Source organism: Strongylocentrotus purpuratus, unplaced genomic scaffold, assembly GCF_000002235.5.
Source record: "Strongylocentrotus purpuratus isolate Spur 01 unplaced genomic scaffold, Spur_5.0 spur5_scaffold_13, whole genome shotgun sequence".
In the NCBI taxonomy this organism is placed as follows: Eukaryota; Metazoa; Echinodermata; class Echinoidea; order Camarodonta; family Strongylocentrotidae; genus Strongylocentrotus; species Strongylocentrotus purpuratus.
Genome location: NW_022145598.1, coordinates 2,927,795 through 2,947,548, shown reverse-complemented (window position 1 = coordinate 2,947,548; position 19,754 = coordinate 2,927,795). Strand labels below are relative to the sequence as shown.

General features: G+C 39.4%; 1 protein-coding gene across 1 annotated transcript; it reads left to right on the top strand.

Annotated features, from left to right (window-relative positions):
• Positions 1 to 2,068: 2,068 nt before the first annotated feature.
• On the top strand, positions 2,069 to 17,251 carry LOC594342 (sodium-coupled monocarboxylate transporter 1-like). The gene is made up of 12 exons (XM_030983824.1): positions 2,069 to 2,422; positions 3,100 to 3,165; positions 3,829 to 3,880; positions 7,598 to 7,831; positions 9,068 to 9,156; positions 10,414 to 10,577; positions 13,109 to 13,249; positions 13,508 to 13,637; positions 13,980 to 14,068; positions 14,356 to 14,485; positions 16,119 to 16,205; positions 16,961 to 17,251. Exons 1-12 carry the CDS (start codon positions 2,069 to 2,071, stop codon positions 17,249 to 17,251), a joined length of 1,827 nt encoding a protein of 608 aa, XP_030839684.1.
• Positions 17,252 to 19,754: the final 2,503 nt, after the last annotated feature.

The window sequence follows — 19,754 nt, the reverse complement described above, 5'->3', positions numbered from 1 at the left end:
ATAAAGCTAATGAGGATTATGATAATGCTATCGACGATGATAGTGATGATGATGTTGATAGTGATGACGACGATTATGATGACTCTGATGACGATGAAGGTGATGATGATGGCACTGTTGAGGGTGATGAGGGCGATGTTCATGGTGATGACAATGATTATGGCGATGATGATTATTATGGTGGTGATGACGACAATAATAATGGTGTGGATGATGACGATGATGATAATGATGATGACGATGATAATAATGCTGTCGACGATGATAGTGATGATGATATTGATAGTGATAACGATTATGGTGATTGTGGTGATGATAAAGGTGATGATGATGATGTCGACGATGATAGTGATGATGACGATGTTGAGGGTGATGAGGGTGATGAGGGTGATGAGGGTGATGAGGGTGATGAGGGTGATGAGGGCGATGTTGATGGTGATGACGATGATTATGATGGGGGTGATATTATGATGATGATAATGATGATGATGATGTTGGTGATGACAATGACAGGGGCGGATCCACGTAGCGATTTTTCCGGCCCGCCCCCCCCCCCCCAGCCCCCCAAAACGATAAAAAAAAATAGGATAATAACTTAAAGTTAACCTTTATAAAACAAAAAACAAAAGCACCCCCCCCCCCCCCGCTTATTTGCCGGCCGGCTGAGACGGCACTAAATTTTGTATTAAGATTTGGCTACCCCCCCCCCCCCCCCCTTGACGCCGGCTGGATCCTCTGCAGGCGTGGATCCACGGGGGGGGGGGGCTGACGGGTCAACGACACAAAATAAATAAATAAATAAAATCTCACGAATTAGGTTTAAAAAAAAAAGTGCCTCCTACCCCCCCTCCCCCCCCCCCCCGCTTATTCACCGACGGCTGAGTCGCAACTAATATTTTCTCACGGATTGCCCCCCCCCCCCCCCCATTCTCGGCTGGATCCGCCACTGGACAATGATGATGACAAATGATGATGATCAACATCATGATGATGATCATCATATTTTTTTGTTTTGTAGCATTCTTTATTGCATTCATTCAGAAAATATAAACAAAAATCATACATCTTCATTGATTTACATAACATATCAAAATGTAAAGAACATTGTACATCCCTCAGAAATACATAATGTAGTTTAAATACACATTACATAATACCTTTAAATTAATTATAGTGAATGAATATTATAGATCAGAAGCCTTACGCATAGACAGACAGACACACCACACACGCTCACATACTCAGACACATCTGCAATCTTACCTATCCCCCCTTTATTCCCATCATGATGATGTTTTGATGATAGGTTAGAAATATCATGCTCTTATGGATACGTCACGGGACCGTGGATTAAATGGTTCGCGGTTCGAGTCCTGACAGTGGCACTAACGTCACGCATTTATCTACATTTGCCACTCTCAACGCAGGTGCAGTAAGTACTTATATACCTAACATTGGAAGTAATTTCTTAAACAACTGATCTCAGCACCTTAGCGCTATAATTAATAGCTACAATTACTATAAAAGTAGCACCTTTAAGGCGCAATGAGCACCCCCCCCCCCCCCAAAGGTTGGATATTTACGCAATATAAATTTAACTATACGTATGTATTATCATATATAACAAGATAAAAAGTAATGTTTTTTTTTATTCAAACAGAGATAAACTACCCAAACGATCAAAGGTTTGTCACACTTATTGCTCTACTATTGAGTTACTGAACTCCTAACCCATTTTGCAATACCTAGGCCACACCGATATACCAAATTCACTCCGCCTCCAAACCGACCGATTCCTCATGTTCCTGACCATACATTTGTCGTAATGTACTATTTTGTTCGGTTTGTTGGTAGTATTTTGTTGGTGTCATTGGTGTGACCATAATTTTTGGTGTGACTGAGGCGTATACAATCTAGTACACAGCCCATGCACTAGTCTGTCGCATGTTATTACTCACATATCGTGAAGTACATTCGGAGATAAACTAGTGGCGACGTTTCGAGGTACATGTACAGCTATTGATCACAAGTGAACGTTTGATCTGAAAGGAAAGACCAAGGCCTAAAAATGTCGGAGAACGGAAGAAGTGAATTGACATTCCAGACTGTCGATTTTGTCGTTTGGTCTTTCATTCTCGCCGCGTCTGTCGGCATCGGAATCTACTATGCCTGCAGTGGCGGCCGACAACAGAGCACCGAGGAGTTCCTGGTCGGGAATCGTCAAATGAATCCAATCCCGGTGGCGATGTCGCTCGCCGTGAGTTTCATCTCAGCGGTGATGTTCTTGGGTATGACGTCGGAGTCATACTCGAACGGAGTCATGATCTGGCTTCAAACCGTTGCCATCACCATCGCCAGCATCATCATCAGCGTTTCCTTCCTGCCCATCTTTCATCGACTGAATCTTACGAGTGCGAATGAGGTAAGAGATACTATTAGGGGGGCGGGGGGGGGGGGACTCATGGAGCTCTGAACAGTGACCTCTATAAAGGTACGAATTTCACGATACACCGACAACAAGATGGCCTGTACTTCAACAGAAGAAGAAGATGAAGAAGAAGAAGAAGAAGAAGAAGAAGAAGAAGGTATGTGCGTGACCTGCCCGCCCCTCCCCCCACTCAGTGTTATTTAGGGTACGCATATGCGTGTTCCCAGCGACCCCCCCCCCCCTTTCAGCAAAAGTCCGGTGTATAAAATCAATACGGGTCGACCTTTTTCTTCTGTTATATGAGCCTTTTTCAGCACCCCCTCCCCCGTTTCAACAAAAGTCCGGTGGGGGCACGGACTTAAATTCAGGTAACGAGGCTATCGAGTGAAGGAGTTGTATCATCCTCTTTAAAAAAAAAAAAAACTAAAGGACGTAGGTCCCCTAGTTGATTAGCATAGTAGCACATACAGTACATGGTTCAGCAGCCAGTCACGTAAAACAAACATTTGCAAACTATTATTCAATAAAATCTGAGAATGTATACTATTATTTAAATCTGTTAGGAATGAATCATTGTCAAAATCATTCGATAAATTGGGGTAGAAATAATTATTCCACCTTTATGACCAACATTGTAATATCAATTTACATTTCTTCCAATTTCTTTGCAGTATTTAGAGCGTCGCTTTAACAGAGCATGCCGTCTTCTAGGCTCAACTATTCTCATTCTCAATATGGTGAGTATGACGATATTCAGGTCTTGGGCAGAATGTGAATGGCGTTTAATAAGCGATTATTTGTAACGTGTTAGTTTGTCTCTTAGTTCGTTCATTGGTTTGTTTTTTGTGTATTTGAAAGTTTCAGCCCCACACTTAATGTCCATGATGATCAGTCCGGGATTATGATATTATCTGGAAATATATATCTTCAATTATTGCGCAATGGTTTTTATTCTTTCCTGTACTTGAATACAACAACTTTATAAACATTTACTAGTCAATATGAACATGTGTTTATGACCCTATGGCCTTGACAATTGAATCAATGTGTGCCTCGTGTTCACGTGCCTTCTATTTTCTTTTCATGTAACTTCAATAAAAAAAATAGGCCCATATACATGTATTTTCAAAGTTGATAAAGAGGGTTTAAATCAGCATGTCTTTAGTAATGCTCTATAAATAAAAAGGTGAAGTTTGAGCAATTATATCTCCGGTACCTATTACTGCATGGGGAGAAGGCATATTCTATTTATCCTTGGATTAACATAAGGAGATTGAGACAGCTTACAAGTTATTGTCATCTTTACACGGCAGAACTCAATTTTCTCTTTAATGAACATTCTTGAAGGAAGTCGAACTTTATATGACCAAATGAATTGTTATACGATGTTCTGTTTACAGTTCGTGTACATGGGAGTTGTACTTTATGCCCCATCCCTGGCGCTGAATCAAGGTATTGTATTCCGATAAACATACCCGGACAACTTTCCCTGGATAACTATACCCCTGGGCAATCGGACAATAACCCCCGGACAACTAACCAGTGGAACATCCTCCGCCCCTCCCCTCCTCATGAAAACTACCCATTTGGAAAATTACTCCATTCTATTACCTTAGTCATAGCTTTTTCCTGTATTGTACTGTATAGTCATGAGTGCGGTCGCGAGTAGTTGTCCGGATTGTACTTGTTCTATGGTGGTTCTCGTACTGTATAGTCCGGGGTGCGGTAGCGATTAGTTGTCCGGATGGTACTTGTTCTATGGTGGTTCTCGTACTGTATAGTCCGGGGTGCGGTAGCGAGTAGTTGTCCGGATGGTACTTGTTCTATGGTGGTTCTCGTACTGTATAGTCCGGGGCGCGGTAGCGAGTAGTTGTCCGGATGGTACTTGTTCTATGGTGGTTCTCGTACTGTATAGTCCGGGGTGCGGTAGCGAGTAGTTGTCCAGGTGGTACTTGTTCTATGGTGGTTCTTGTCCTATTATGCCTTGGTGATGGGTCCCTAGGGGGCTAGGAGTTATATCTTGGGCTGAAGCCTATAACTCACTGGTCTGGGGATAAGTTATGGTTAAAACTTAAATATAAGGGGAATATTATGTTTCTCCATATTTGTTCTTTTTTCTTCATTATTGAACTTTCCCCTGTTTTCTTTTTATCCCTCTTTCCCCAGTCTTCCCCTCTCTCTCTCTCTCTCTCTCTCTCTCTCTCTCTCTCTCTCTTTCCGGTAATATTCCTCTTCATACCCCTTTCTTTCTCTTCTTTCGTTATTTTCTTTAATGTTTTTTCATCCATTTACCATCTCTTCCAAAAAGAAAATGTAGCGCTGCATTGTAATTCAGTGGAATGTGTATTCCCTTCACACACTTTGTACCAGTTGTTCAGGTGTTATTAGAATCGTTTATCAAATCAATTATAGTATCTCTGTCTGTCTTCATCAGCTCGAGATTGGCAAATATCCCGCTATTTGATATCCCGATCGCAATTTATCCAGTTAATTTGCGTCTTCATCAGCCCAAAGTTGCAATTAGCGGAATGTTTGGTCGAGATAATCATCCCAAGATATCTTGGGCTAGTTTGCAAAATATCCCGCCATTTGGCATAATATTCTGCTATTTGTCCGGTGCGTCTTTACCAGCCCGAAGACTCGCACTATGCGCGAACGCTGAGAAAAATATCTCGAGCTCGAGTTTCAAGTTTCGACGTCAAGTCTCGAGCTGATGAAGACTCCATTTGTAACTTCAGGATAATTTCCCAAATCAGAAATAGCGGGCTATTTTGCAATCTCGAGCTTGATGAAGACAGGAGCACGATTATGGTTAGGATTGGGAAACATAACAAACACGGGAAGGAGGGGGTGCGCACGTAGGAGGATAATGAAGAATCGGGGATCAATCTTGCATCCCCCATACGCTCTAACATCACCCCTCAAGTGATGTGCAAATACGAAACTTGAAAGGTTGAAATTCTTGAACGAAACTTGACTTAAAGGTACTATGTCCCATTTGCAGGCCCAAAAAATGAAAAAGTTAAATTCCAACTGCATTTGAAAGATAATACTTATTTAGAACTTCCCTAAAAAAGGTGGGGCTTGAAAATGTCTTCAAGTGGGAAAATAATGACTATTAGTTGTCAAATCGACTTTAGGGCTATAGAGCCCAAAAGTAATAGTCTTGATTTTCAGACAATTGTACCGAATGGTCATACGTTTAATGCTGCGCAAAGATTCAATCAGCTTAATCTTGGCCATCAAAAGAAGTGGGTTATTGATGTAGACAAATGCTCATGTACCCTTTACAACTCTTTTCATGTATGTTATTACCAAAGAAGAAAATAGCCAGTCAGTCACTCAATAGTGTCTGACAGTGAAGTCTAGCAAGTAAACGGGTTTCCTTGCATAATTTGAATATGAGGACACTGCTAACGTTTAAATTTCACAGATAGGACATACATGACATATTCATAATTCCTGCAAAATTCTACAGCATTTGAGGTTGGCTGCAAAAGGGATATAGTACCTTTAAATTAAAGATGTGACAGTATGTGAAATGTAGGTCTAGTGTTAATATACCTTAACAAATGGTCATATTACATCATGGTTTCTATTACACTGTCCCCGAGAGTACTCCGAACTCGTGGAACAGTGGTTCATTCACTTGACTCGCGAGTCGCGATACAAGGGTTAAGGGTTCAAATCCCAAAACGACACTCCACCCAGGTGTTCATTGTAGTTTGATCAGCATTGTGAGCGTCTGTAAAATGGCGCCTGGCTGGAATGTGCATACATTGTGTGCGTGCGGCGCGGACAAGCCTGAATTTAATGACCGGGTTAAAAAGATATCTGCAAAGCGTTTAAAGACATCATCGATGTAGTGAGCGCTAAATAAACCCAGAATATTTTTATCATCATCAAACACAATGAAAGTTGAATCCTGTGTTAGATTTATTTATTTAGAAGTCCTTATCTCTTATCTGGCCTTTTTAAAGATGTTGAATTAACAATTAACATTTGTTCTTTATGTCGTAAAGCGTACCAGACGTTTGATAAGAGCATTTTTACTCACCAGCCCTCTCTTCTTTTATTCTCCACCTCCTCTCTCTGTCTCCCTTTCTCTCTCGCTTTCTCTCTCTGTCTCTTTCTGTGTGTGTGTGTCTCTCTCTCTCTCTCTTTCTGTCTCTTTTTTTCTCTCTCTCTACACCCCCTCTCTTTCTCTCTCTCTCTCTCTCTCTCTCTCTCTCTCTCTCTCTCTCTCTTTCTCTCTCTCTCTTTCTTCCTATTAAAACATATCTTATTCAGTGGCAGGATTAAACGTGTGGGTTTCTGTACTGACAGTTGGAATAGCATGTACTTTCTACACTACGGTGGTACGTTTCATGTTCCGAGTAAAATGAAATGAGAAAGAGAGAGTTGTGAGAAAGAGAGAGAGAGAGAGAGAGAGAGAGAGAGAGAGAGAGAGAGAAATTCAATGTGTGTGTATATGTATATGTGTATAATAACAAACATTAAATAGACATAACATTACACAAAAGGAGAATAATTTATGTTTCTTGTTCATCAATAACTTTATTCCCTTTTCCACCTTTTTTTGGTTACCTTTATGCTAGTCATATATATTAACATTAAGTACTTTTATCTACTCTATTTCTGTCCCATTGAAAAAGAATATGAAAGAAAGAGAGGGCGCAGTTTTGATGAGAGTGACATCACTTATATTTTGATATTGTGATTCCACATCGGCCCCCATCCTCCAGCCCCAATCACATATCATCTTCTATGGTATCCGGTCACCATGGGAACCTACGGTTACTCTTGTTGTCTTATTGACATTCCCGATTAGCGACCTGACCGAGTCAAAAGCAAATTTCCCCACCTCTCAATCACTCTACCACTTCTGTTTTGAGATCATGGAAACTTGGTACACGTGCATTCGACTGTCTTCGGCTCCTGATATCCGTCTTGTTATTTTTCTTCTTAATCATGTTAATATATCCTTCAAAATTGTTCTGAGATCTTTTCTTTTTTTTTTTCTTTCGTTTCCTCTTCCTTCTTCTCGCCCTGCGGCCGTTTCGACTCTTCTTCCTTCTCCTTCTCCGGAGCCGTCTCCACATCTTCTTGGCTCCTTTCTTCCTTGCATCCATCCGCCTTCCCATCCTTCCTCTACTCCCGTTGCCATAGAAACCTCTCCTCCCGTGTCTCCGCGGCCTCATCACAATCCAGATCTCAAATCCTTCTTCCTCGTCGTCCTCCTCGTCCCAATCCTCACCATCGCTTTCGAACAGAAGACCGAGTTCCTCGAATTGCTCCCGATCGTCTTCGTCCAATATAATTTCGTCATCACCATCTTCCTCCTCCTCCTCCACCGCTTCCTCCTCACCTTCCTCCTCATCGCCATTATCATCTTCCTCACCAGTTAGCTGTGAAGAGGGACTGCGAATTTCTTCATCATCATTATCGGGGTCGACGTCGTCTTCCAATCCCTCGATGTCGGATGATGATGTAATATTTATTGCAAGGGAATCCTTATCTACGTCGCCACCATTAACATGATCATCATCTCCCTGGTCGATGCTAATGACCACCTGTTCGACATCATCATGCGATTCATCGTCAGTCTCGCTGATCCGCATGTTATGAAGCCGACGGATATGACGGACGAATTTTCGACGCACTTCGGGAAATGGTGACTCGTTAATGAAGTCATTGAGCTGGTCGTTGTCCATTTCAAGGATGTTGACGTCAATTGATCCACGGCAGGAGCATTCACGACATGATGTGTCATCGGGCTGAGAGTGATGATAGGAGGATATGAGAATATTAATAATACCGACATCACACAAAGCCTAAATAAAATTATAGAAGCACCACTATCACCCCACCCCATCCCCCTCTCCCCCCGTTTCTATTCTCCACCTACATGTAAGATAGAACCCTTGTTTATATTGCATTGTACTTACATTATACATGCTCGTAATATAGTTTTTGTAACAAATATAAATACAATAGTTTAGAGTTCCATTGAGGATGCAGAAGAGAAAATTATTTCGAGGTTTTTGTTGTGTTGCTGTTGCAATTTTGTTTCTTTTTAGTGATTCATATTTTCTGCTCGTACTCAGACTTTGTTTGCACTTAAAATTCCCATATTCACATATCGATACCACTTTTTAAAGTTAATTTAAATAAAGGTTAAAATGCAATACGGTTCCTCCACTGTGTTCGATTACCCTCAATTTACAATCAATTTCATGGTACTTACCTTGTCATTGTCACTTTCATTCCTTGACGATGGAACTCCATGACCTCGGATAATGGCGTGGTCGTCATCGAGATTACTATCAACATCATGTCGTGAATCTATACACGAATCAAAATGGATTTTAGATATTCATTTATTATATTATATCATATTTAATTTTTGCCTGACAAGTTCATCCACATTTCACTCAATAATTTTGATCTAAAATTAAGGCAAACCGTTACTTGACTGACATGGAATATCGACGCAAATTTTGCATTGCTTCTATATTTCAGCGCACCATCAGAACAAATAGCAGCTGACGTTACCTCCATTATCAATGACTCTCTGTTATTTAGGACATCATAACCGTCATAACAACTGAAACAACCAAAATGGAGACTCACTTGCAGAGATGCAGCAGCATATATGTCGAAACCCCTTTGCTAGGCAATTCCTTGTCCCTCTCACGCTCCTGCGTAGTCTTCCACGTCTTGATCTAGTCCGAGGCATCTCTTAAATTGTCACCCAAAATCGCCTGTTCCCGAGAATTATCAAAAGTATGATATGGGTAGCGGGTCAAACTGTCCCATTTACAGTTAATGCTGTAAAATATGCATCAGCAGTTACTGCCAAAAAAATAAATTAAGTATTGTCAACATATTCTTTGCAAGAATCATTACAAGATTCATGAAAACTTGTTGAGTTTTGTGTTTCAAAAATAATCTCTCTTGACAACCAACTTGTGCGGACACACAACGCTTCGCTTGCGGGTCTTTTGCTTGTGTGTAACGTTTTTATATTGGGTTGTAAACAAAGCAACTATAGTACGTGAAACATTCGTATTGTGACGTCATCGAGTTTGCTGCGCGTCACGCGTTGAGTTATCTGATTGGTGAAAAGTTTGGGAAGATACGCGCGTTGTCAATGCATGCGCGCGCATGATTGGTTAATGATGGAAACGACGTTGTCCAAAAACAGCCCTACTTTTGAAACAAACGGCGAATTTGTTCAGATGCGCGAAATCCTCGATAGCTTTGAAGTATATAGTATCAATAAACATAATATAATGCGTAATATGAGGCCACGGAGAGAAAAAAATAGAAGACTGTTTATTATAACGGGAGTCCCCCTAGCTGCCAAGACCAAAAACGTCCTGTCAAGGGCCACCGAAGCCTGGACACACTCCACCAAACCACACGATCTGCACGAGTTCCATAACTTAAATACCACATGATCAGACCGTCACTAAATTGCCTGTATTAAACCTAACATGCAGCTTCATGATCATAACTTCTTCCTCACTATCTGATCATTCCTCTTCACACTCCCGTATTTCCTGCTATAGCCCAGTACATCAATCTCTTGTTTCGCTTACTTAAATTCATATCCAAACAAAAAATTCAATTGTGGAGTGCGTCCCGACCCCACCGACCCCGAACTGGACGAAGAAACATAATGTGCACTGAACTAAATCAGCCACTTCGTATCCATTCCAGGCCAAGACACGATACAATCACCGATGAGACCCACTATAATGCTCCCCTTAGAAATATCTCAGTGGCTCAACATTGACACTTAATATGTCTAGTGTTGAGTTGAGAACCAAGTTGTTAAAAGGTTGGCATAGAAAAGAACCCTTTTTTGATTTTATCTAATAGCTAAAAAAATGATTTATTGTGCCTATGATTAAGCGAAACTGTGCATGAATGTAATATCGCTATATTCCTAATCACATCTTACATAATCCTCTTTCCAGGGCGGATTAAAAGCTGTCATCTGGACGGACGTCTTTCAAATGTGTATCATGGTTAGTGGTCTTCTAGCCGTCATCATCAAGGGATCCATCGACCTCGGTGGTTTCTCCAACGTTCTCCGTATCGTTGGCGAAGGAAACAGACTAAACCTTTTCGAGTTAGTGTTTTGAAATTCCGCGTTCTCAGCAACAACAAAAAAAGGGGGGGGGGGAGGGATTTCTGCGGGTTTCTAACAAACCTTATTCTGCATGCACATACTCATATTTGACACTCTATCGCAATTCCTAAAGCCTTGAGCAGAGCCTATTATGTCAGTTATTCATAAGTTATTCGTGAATATTAAGACTAAAACAACAACAACAACGGATGTGTCAAATATGATCAGCTTAAGTAGCCTACAGAGTCTACTTTAGTCTCATTTTGCAGACACTGTTACGCACAACGGCTGAAAAGGGTTTGTGCCTGCACATATTTCAATCAATACGAGCACAAAGACTCTCCAGATATCCTAATTCAAGGGCAATTGAATCAACCAATATTAGATATCCCATAAAAATATAAAAAATCATGTCCGGATTGCGCAACCCATCTTGCTAACGTCCGAATGTTTCAGTAGGCGAAGGACAAGACTATTGGAATTGTCTAAAGTTGATTTTTCGAAAGTCTTCACACTCATGTTGCTCCACGCCTCTGGAACCGACAAGCTAGAAGACTTCGCACCCTTTCTTTTCAGGCAAATGTGTAGTCCATGACTATTGGAGGAGCGGGCGCCTTTGAATGTTATAAACATATAAATGCTGCCATACAAGTGCTGTGGATCATCATCATCATCATCATGTTATTTTCTTTTACACTATACAAACATACCAAAAACAAAGGGTTTTTAAATACAATTGATACGTAGGTGAATGTATAGTGACAAGGAGGTTTGCATAAGCTATACAATATAATACACAGCCAAGTGAAATGACCTCATAAAAAACTACGCTTGTAAAAACTTATGCTACGCTTGGAGAAGAACCCATAATGTATTATCCTATCTTATGAACTATATTGAAATTTGTTCATTTCATGTGTGTGATTATGATTGATTTGTTTGAATAAATATTAACAAAAATGAGATTGCCAGTAATAAATAGCGTTTTGCTATGATCATACGTGAATATACGTGACTATACATGTATGTACATAATGGTTAGTAGGTGTACTTGACCCTTGCTATTGGCATACGCAGCTAGAATTATATGGATTTTTAATATTTTTTAAATATACAATCGTTGAATTTTACGAGATCTTATTACTATGTGTACACCAATCCTGACGTAATGCTTATATATGGGAATTTGTATTTTAATACATGAAGAGTTTATGTAAAATTTACCCTTAAAGATAAACTTGAGTACTGGTAATGCAATTGCATTGTGAAAGAAAAGGTGTGGAATGGATCAGAAAAGTTGATCATATAGCATGTAAGTAATCGTGTGTAATGCAAGGTTCTAGAGTCATCAAAATCATCATAAATTTGGCAGAGTCTTGGTAAAGTAACAATCACTTACACAGATAGATGTATATGGAACAACACACATGGTGTCGGGGCTAGTACTACCCTGATTTCCTTATCTTTCTATGCTCACTACTCAGCCAGTATACATTTTCTTCCAAAATTGTTTGGCACATGACATTTATTTGTAATCTTGAATATTCAGTGTAAGTTTCGTTAGATTCTGTGAGAATTCATTTTCTTTTTTTACCAGAACTCAAGTTTATCTTTAATCATCATTGACATGATTTGGTTTGATATATTGGAAGTAGAAGATGTATAGGACAATGAAATTGCGTAGCTATAATCATTGCTAACAATGAATAACGCTTGAAGAAAATCACATTTCCTCTCTGTTTTGATCCCTTCCTAATGTTCCTCTCTTCCGTCCCTCCCCCTTCTCCCTCCCTCTCTCGTTCTCTCTCTCTCTCTCTCTCTCTCTCTCTTTCTCTCTCTTTCTCTCTATTTCTTTCTCTCTCTCTCTTCTCTCTCTTTCTCTCTTTCTCTCTCTCTATATTTCTCTCTTTCTCTATTTCTCTCTATTGTCTCTATTTTCTCTCTCTCCCTTTCTCTCTATTTCTCTCTCTCTCTCTTTATTTCTCTCTCTCTCCTTTTCACTATTTCTCTCTATTTTTTTCTCTCTCTCTCTTTCTCTCTCTCTCTATCTCTCCCTCTCTCTCTCCCCCCTCTCTCTCTCTCTCTCTCTCTCTCTCTCTCACTTTCTCTCTCTCTCTTTCTCTCTCTCTCTCTCTCTCTCTCTCTCTCTCTCTCTTTCTCCCTCTTCTACCGCCCTCGTTCTTTATGTCGTGGTCGAGTGGTTTAAGGCGCTTGACTTGGAGATGCGATGGTCGAGGGTTCGAATCCCGACACGGCACTAATATACTTTGGCAAGTATAATACCTGCACCTGTTACTCTCCACCCAGGTGTTAAATGGGTACCCGGTAGGATGCGGCCGTCATTGTTGGTCAAACAGTTTCTGAGCGTCATGTAACGCCTGGCTGGAATGCTCCCCAGGGAGTGGAGATTGTGCACACATTGTGTGCGGGCAAGCACTGAATCCAATGACCGGGGTAATAGTATAATGTAAAGCGCTTAGAGACATTTGTATTAAGCGCTATATAAAAATTAAATATTATTATCATTATTATCTCTTTAGGATGAGCACTGATGTGACAGTACGTCATACTTTCTGGGGACTCACCATCGGAGCATCGTTCATGTTCCTCTCCATCTTTGGAATCAATCAAGCTCAGGTTCAACGTTATCTCTCCTGTAGTACAGTCAAGACTGCACGCATGTGAGATTTCTTTTTATCCTTCTTCTTGGCGGATATTATTTGTATATTAACAATTGCAACATTAATAAGGCTATGCTACTGCATATTTTACAAAATACACTATATAACTTATTTATTCAACATCGTTTTTCGATGTTATACAATTTGATTTTACAATGCAATGGTAGGTAGGCCTAAAATGTGATTACATGTGCGGTTTTATGTGTATGTTTTTAGTCTCTTTTCATTTGTAATGTAAATATTAACGTTTTGGTCTAGAGCGCTAGCCCTGGGCACCGCCATAATGCTCTTCATAGTGAGCTGTGCCGTGACTGCTGGCCTGGTGATGTACGCCTATTACGCTGATTGTGATCCGATTTCTAGCGGTGCTGTGGCGAAAAAAGACCAGGTAGATAGACAAGTTATATGAATTATGTTTGCAATAAATTACTCGCCAAATGTATTTATTTCTTTTTCTTTATTACCGATTGTTCGGGGGACATGTGTGAACATCTAAGAGCAAACTTGGAAGTCCAACTACCCTTTGAATTTTCTTTTAGGCAAATCTAATAATCTCATGAATATTTGTCTGTTTCAGAGTTTGTTTATTTTATTTTGGGATTTTTTGTATAAGCTATTTAATTTATTTTTTATTTTTATTTTTTTTACTAAACTACCTTGTCGGCAAACTTGGTCGGAAACCTACAGTTATACATATCTTTAATTCTCTGTTTTTTGGTTGCTTCGTCAGATGATGCCATATTTTACTTTGGATTTATTTCACCGGTATCCTGGGTTGCCTGGGCTTTTTCTTTCTGCTGTCTTCAGTGCATCATTAAGGTGGGCATATGACCCCACCCCTCTTCCCCTCCCAATCCCCCTCCCCTCGATCCACCAATTAATGGCACCGTGCAATATACATTTATAAGTCGGTGTATATGCATCACTCTCTTTCACACTTTTTTGTTTATTCGAAACCGAAATACGTATAAGATTGAATTTAATGAAACTATCACACCAGAAGAGGACTAATGTCAAAGAAATTCCAAGATGTTGTACCATTTTCACAAGCTATATTTTCTCGTTCCAACTAACATTGTTTTCGATATCTATATCTATATTTTCAGTACAATCTCATCGGGTTTGAACGCCGTGGCAGCTGTAACAACTGAAGACGTCATTAAACCTTGTTGGCCGGGACTGAGTGATAAAAGATACACTCAATTATCCAAGTTAATGGGTGGGGTTCTTTGTAGTGTTTTTTTTAATCAAGGGGATTTAACCCAAGAAATGCCAACCACCAAATCAATATTTGTTACTTAAAGCAAACGTTTATAGGTCCAATTATATTTTCTTCACTTATACGAGGCACTTCTACTACTACTACTACTGCTACTACTACTACTACTACTACTACTACTACTACTACTACTACTACTACTGCTCTTTCTACTACTACTACTACTACTACTACTACTACTACTACTACTACTACTACTACTACTACTTCTACTACTACTACTACTACTACTACTACTACTACTACTACTACTACTACTACTGCTGCTACTACTACTACTACTATTACTACTACTACTACTAATACTACTACTACTACTACTACTACTACTACTACTACTACTACTACTACTACTACTACTTCTACTACTGCTACTGATGCTGCTACTATTACTCTACTACTGCTACTACTGATGTTGCTGCTGCTAGTACTACCTCTACTAATGCTACTGATGCTGCTGATGTTGTTGCTACTACTACTTCTAGTTTAACTACTACTACTACTACTACTACTAATGATAATAATAATAATAATTATTATCATTATTATACTTCTTCTATAATACCGCTTTTAATAATGCCTCTTTTGTACATCCATGCTACCGTTACCTCCGATAGATTCCTTTTGTAATTAAAGACAACGAATAAGTAGTATGAACAATGCTTTTGCAAATGGTCGTAGATCAACCGTTTCGATATGATTATGTTATTTTCATATTTCCCCCCTCAGCTTTGACATATGGAATCCTTACGATTGGGTTTGCATTTCTTGCCTCGCTCCTTGGTGATCTTCTCAGTGTAAGTGTGATATTATGTTTTCCTTCTCCATATGAATGAAAACAATTATGTCAAAATGAGTTTAAACTTTGATTTCCAATTCAAAAATGCAGTCCCATACTTAATTTTTTAATTATCATTATTTGCAAAAACTCCAAGAAAATTATGATCACTTAATGGAACACGATCATGATGATGATTTCCTATTTCTATGAGCAAGCTATACCATCTTAATATGTCGCCTTCAGCTCGGGTAGAAAATAGCCCCGAGATCTCGTTTGATAATTTTCCCATAGCCACAGTAGTCCGTTATTTTGCTCTCTCTCTCTCTCTCTCTCTCTCTTTCTCTCCCCCTCTCTCTCTCTCTCTCTTCTCCTATCTCCCTCCCCTATATCTTCTCCCACTCTCTCTCTTTTCTCTCTCTCTCCCCTCTCTTTCCTCCCCTCTGCCCCTCCCCTATATACCCCCCCCCCCCCCTCTCTCTCTCTTTCTCGACATACTCAATGTGAATTTCAACCCCCCCTCTCCTGCCTCTCAATGCATATGTACGAGATTCAATGAGATGTATATAATACTCCCGTATACGACATACATGTACGTGTTTGGTTCATTCAAAATGTCATATTACTAAAATGTACTACTGTCAATTATTATATCATATACAAATACTAAATATTTTCGGATGAAATAAATCGAAAAAATACATAATGTTTTACGCGACCCATTGCACAGCATCGTCCATTCATCAGGTTTACCAGGTTTATCATGTGTATCTCCGTATTTCATTCTAAAAATGTTTTTGTGTGTCGTTTAGACGGTGCTGAGCTTCTTCAGTATGTTTGGAGGTCCAACGCTAGGACTCTTCAGTGCTGGAATGTTCTTTCCATGGACAAACTCTAAGGTACGATATATATTAATATTAATAATAACAATCTGGATTTATATAGCACTTAAAACAAAATAACTTCTATGAGTGCTTTACAGACATTATTACTCCTGTCATTTGATTCATTCAAGCACAATGTGCACCATCTCCACTCCCTGGGGAGTATTTCTACCATAGGATCACTGTGAGGGCTTATGACAATTACTAACCCAATGGCTTTCGTCATCCTACCAGGTCCCCATTTTTCTCCTGGGTATTGAGTGGCAAAACTAGATAAATGCCTTGGCAAAGGATATTAGTGCCGTGTTGGGTATCGAACACATGCCCTTTGCATTTCAAGTCTAGTGCTTAAACCACTCGACTGTGACACATCCATTAGTATCATTTTAATGTCGCGACCCATTAGAATAAACATATCATTCGTCAATTCAAATGCAATATATAAATTCCAAAGTTTTCCAAGAGGGTAAAAGTATTTCATTTTACTTGCTAGAATCATTAAACATGTTTGCATTTGGCAAAGCAATACATGGATGCATGCCAAAGAAACTTGTGACAACTGGCGAAAAGTAGGAAATAGTGCGATTACTAAATCAATCAGAATATTATTGTTTTGAACCTGGGAATATCGTTATAAACTTATGTTAGTCTCGTTCTTTACTATTTTAACGTCAAGGCCAATAAAAGGAACAAATAACCACTTTTGTTTGCCCTAGTCAATACATGCTTACTCGTTGTACTTTGTTTTTGACTTCTCCCTATTCTACAAGGGTGCCTTTTGTGGGACTTTGATTGGGTTATTCTTCTCCTTCTGGGTTGGTATAGGGGCACAGGTATACCCTCCCAGTTACCCCGCCCCTTCTTTCTCTACCTCTGGGTGTACCCTCTATAACGACACGTCGAACCTCTACAATTCTACCGGCTATGGCCCTCACTCGCCCGATGACGGCGTATCGACTGTCACAGAGCTGGCAACAGGTGGCGCTACTACACTCGATATACTCATGACATCAGAGCCAATGGTTGACGAGAGGTATAAGTTTGTTATTCAAATGAATTGAATGGGTAGTAACCACTAATTTAATAATTGTTACACAGTTCATGAGCTCTTTCATCTATATTTAATGTATATATTTATAACTATAGCATTATAAAGTGTAATATTTAGGCAAAAGGATTTCAGTCTGACATTGTTTATGTAGTCCCATTTGCCTGCATACAGATCAGTTCAAAAATTTTGATGACAAAACAAAAAGGCAACAAGATAACCTACCGTTATTTATTCTCTATTTCAGTAGTATTATTACTTAGGACATCGAAAATATTCATCCTTCAAAAACTCTCGATTTTGTTAGTCTAGTGTGATTTTTTTAAAACCTCAAACACTATCGAGAAATCAACTCCTGTTCCGATAATACGTATTACATGTACGTCACTGTATTATGTTTATATTGCAATATACGTTATACGTAAGGCTATTGGAATATCCTGTTCTTGATTTCTGCAATGTATTTGCGATCGTGTTTTTGCCATTTTGTGTATTGTCCCATTGTTGTGTGGCTTATAAATAGTAAAACCTTTGTCATTTTGTTATAATTTTTGACAATGAATAAAACACAATGACAACCCACTTTTTTCTTAACTACATTTCATGAAACATCGTTAACATTGTTATCGTATTGTTATGTCAAATGTCAGTTCTATCTCTGATGATTATTTTTCCTCTCAAGAGTGTCACTTCTGGTTCTATCTCCGATTATCAATTATTCTCCAACAGACCAGCTGTTGCTGCCCTCTACACTCTCTCCTATACATGGTATGCTGCTGCATCCTGGTTAGTTACTGTCGTCACAGCTCTCCTCATCAGCTTTCTAACCGGTGAGTTGTAAGTCTCTGATTGGACAATCACAAGATAGTAGGAAACTAAGTTCCATGTCTCTGGTTGGTCAAAGAGGGGTCCGATCACAATAATAATAATAATAATAATAATAATAATAATAATAATAATAATAATAATAATAATAATGTTTAGCTTTTACATAGCGCTTATCACAAATGTCGCTAAGCGCTTTATAAATATATTATTACCCCGGTAATTGGATTCGTCACAAGATAGTAAGAGGTTCAGTTCCCGTTCTCCGATTGGTCAAATGTATAGGACAAATCAAAAGCTAGTAAGAGATTCACTTGGCATAACAATAAGTAACCCCCTTTCAACGAATAAATTAAAAGGCATGTTTTATGACAAATATGTGATTATGCTAGTACAGCTTCATCTAATATATTATCTGTCTGACTCTCTCTCTCTCTCTCTCTCTCTCTCTATCCCTCCCTCTCTTGTTCGCTCTTCAAACGTTTATAATCTTCCCTCTCTCTCTCCTCTTCCTGAAAAAAACGAGGATCAATCAGTCTAAATGAGGCAAACTGGCGATTAAAAAAATGACAAAAATCGATCGGCGTGACAAAAGCTTTTATTAATGTGAAGAGTTTCCTCCCCCCCCCCCCCCTCACTTCTTCATATGTATGTAGGTGCGACGGACCCAAGAAAGATTGACCCCCGTTTGATAAGTCAAGTGGTCGACATAATGTATTGCTGTCTTCCTAAGAAGTGGAAGATTCCATTACGATGCGGGGTAGGTGAAAACTACGTCAAGGTGAGAAGATACAAGTTAATAATCTGTCACGGTATTACCTCACCATTGTAAACGTATGGGTTCATTGTCAATAGCGACTGACACAAAAATACCTTGACTTTCAGAAACATACAAGTATTGAACTTTAATAACTTTTACATTCTTGATTCCCTCTCCATGTTACGCATTGTCTTAGTCTCAGTGGAATTGCAAATAATAATAATAATAATTTTTTAAAGTCCACTCCAAATTTTATTATGTTAAACCGAAAATGGAAATTCTTTTTGCCCAATTGATCGTGAGCCCGGCAGCCACTGAACAGCGCCAGATCGACGTTGCTCTATCTGCTCTATCCCTTATTGTTGAACGCCAAACAAGGTATGCAGTAACTCCCGTCTTTTAACGTTATGACGTCTTTCGGTACTTTCCCTCATACATGTTGCTTCCCTTCGTAATGTACCATATATGTCAAATCATGAACAATGGCTCTCTTAGTAGGATGAATGAGGGGTCAATGAGTGCGATTTTCGGATTTTGCAGACAAATATATGCTCCACCCCCCCCCCCCCCTCCACATCCACAATCAATGCTCTTCATTACCTTTTTACTCCAAAAGGGAATGGAGTACGAGAACGTAGTCAAGGACGATGCCGCGGCCGAAGACATCAAGATAGACCCTGTCAAGAATGGGATACCGGTCGATCACAAACACGATGACCGGATCGGCGAGGAGGTCGTATAGATGATGTCTCCAGATAAAAATTTACCAATATATCAATTAGTAGGCGGTTTCCCGGCAAAATTTGTATTAGTATTAGTCAAAACATATTCTTTCATTTCATTTCATTTCTTTATTGAGTCCATATAGGATAATTGTTTATATGCACATGAACAATCTTGCTTCAACATATAAATGAACATAGGAACAACA

Bases quoted from the DNA above. Each gene is read 5' to 3' on its own strand.
- LOC594342 (XM_030983824.1), top strand. From the start codon at position 2,069: ATGTCGGAGAACGGAAGAAGTGAATTGACATTCCAGACTGTCGATTTT. The intron at 3,881-7,597 runs GTATTGTATTCC...CCGTTGCCATAG, and splicing joins ATCCCTGGCGCTGAATCAAG to AAACCTCTCCTCCCGTGTCT. The intron at 10,578-13,108 runs TTGAAATTCCGC...TTATCTCTTTAG, and splicing joins AACCTTTTCGAGTTAGTGTT to GATGAGCACTGATGTGACAG.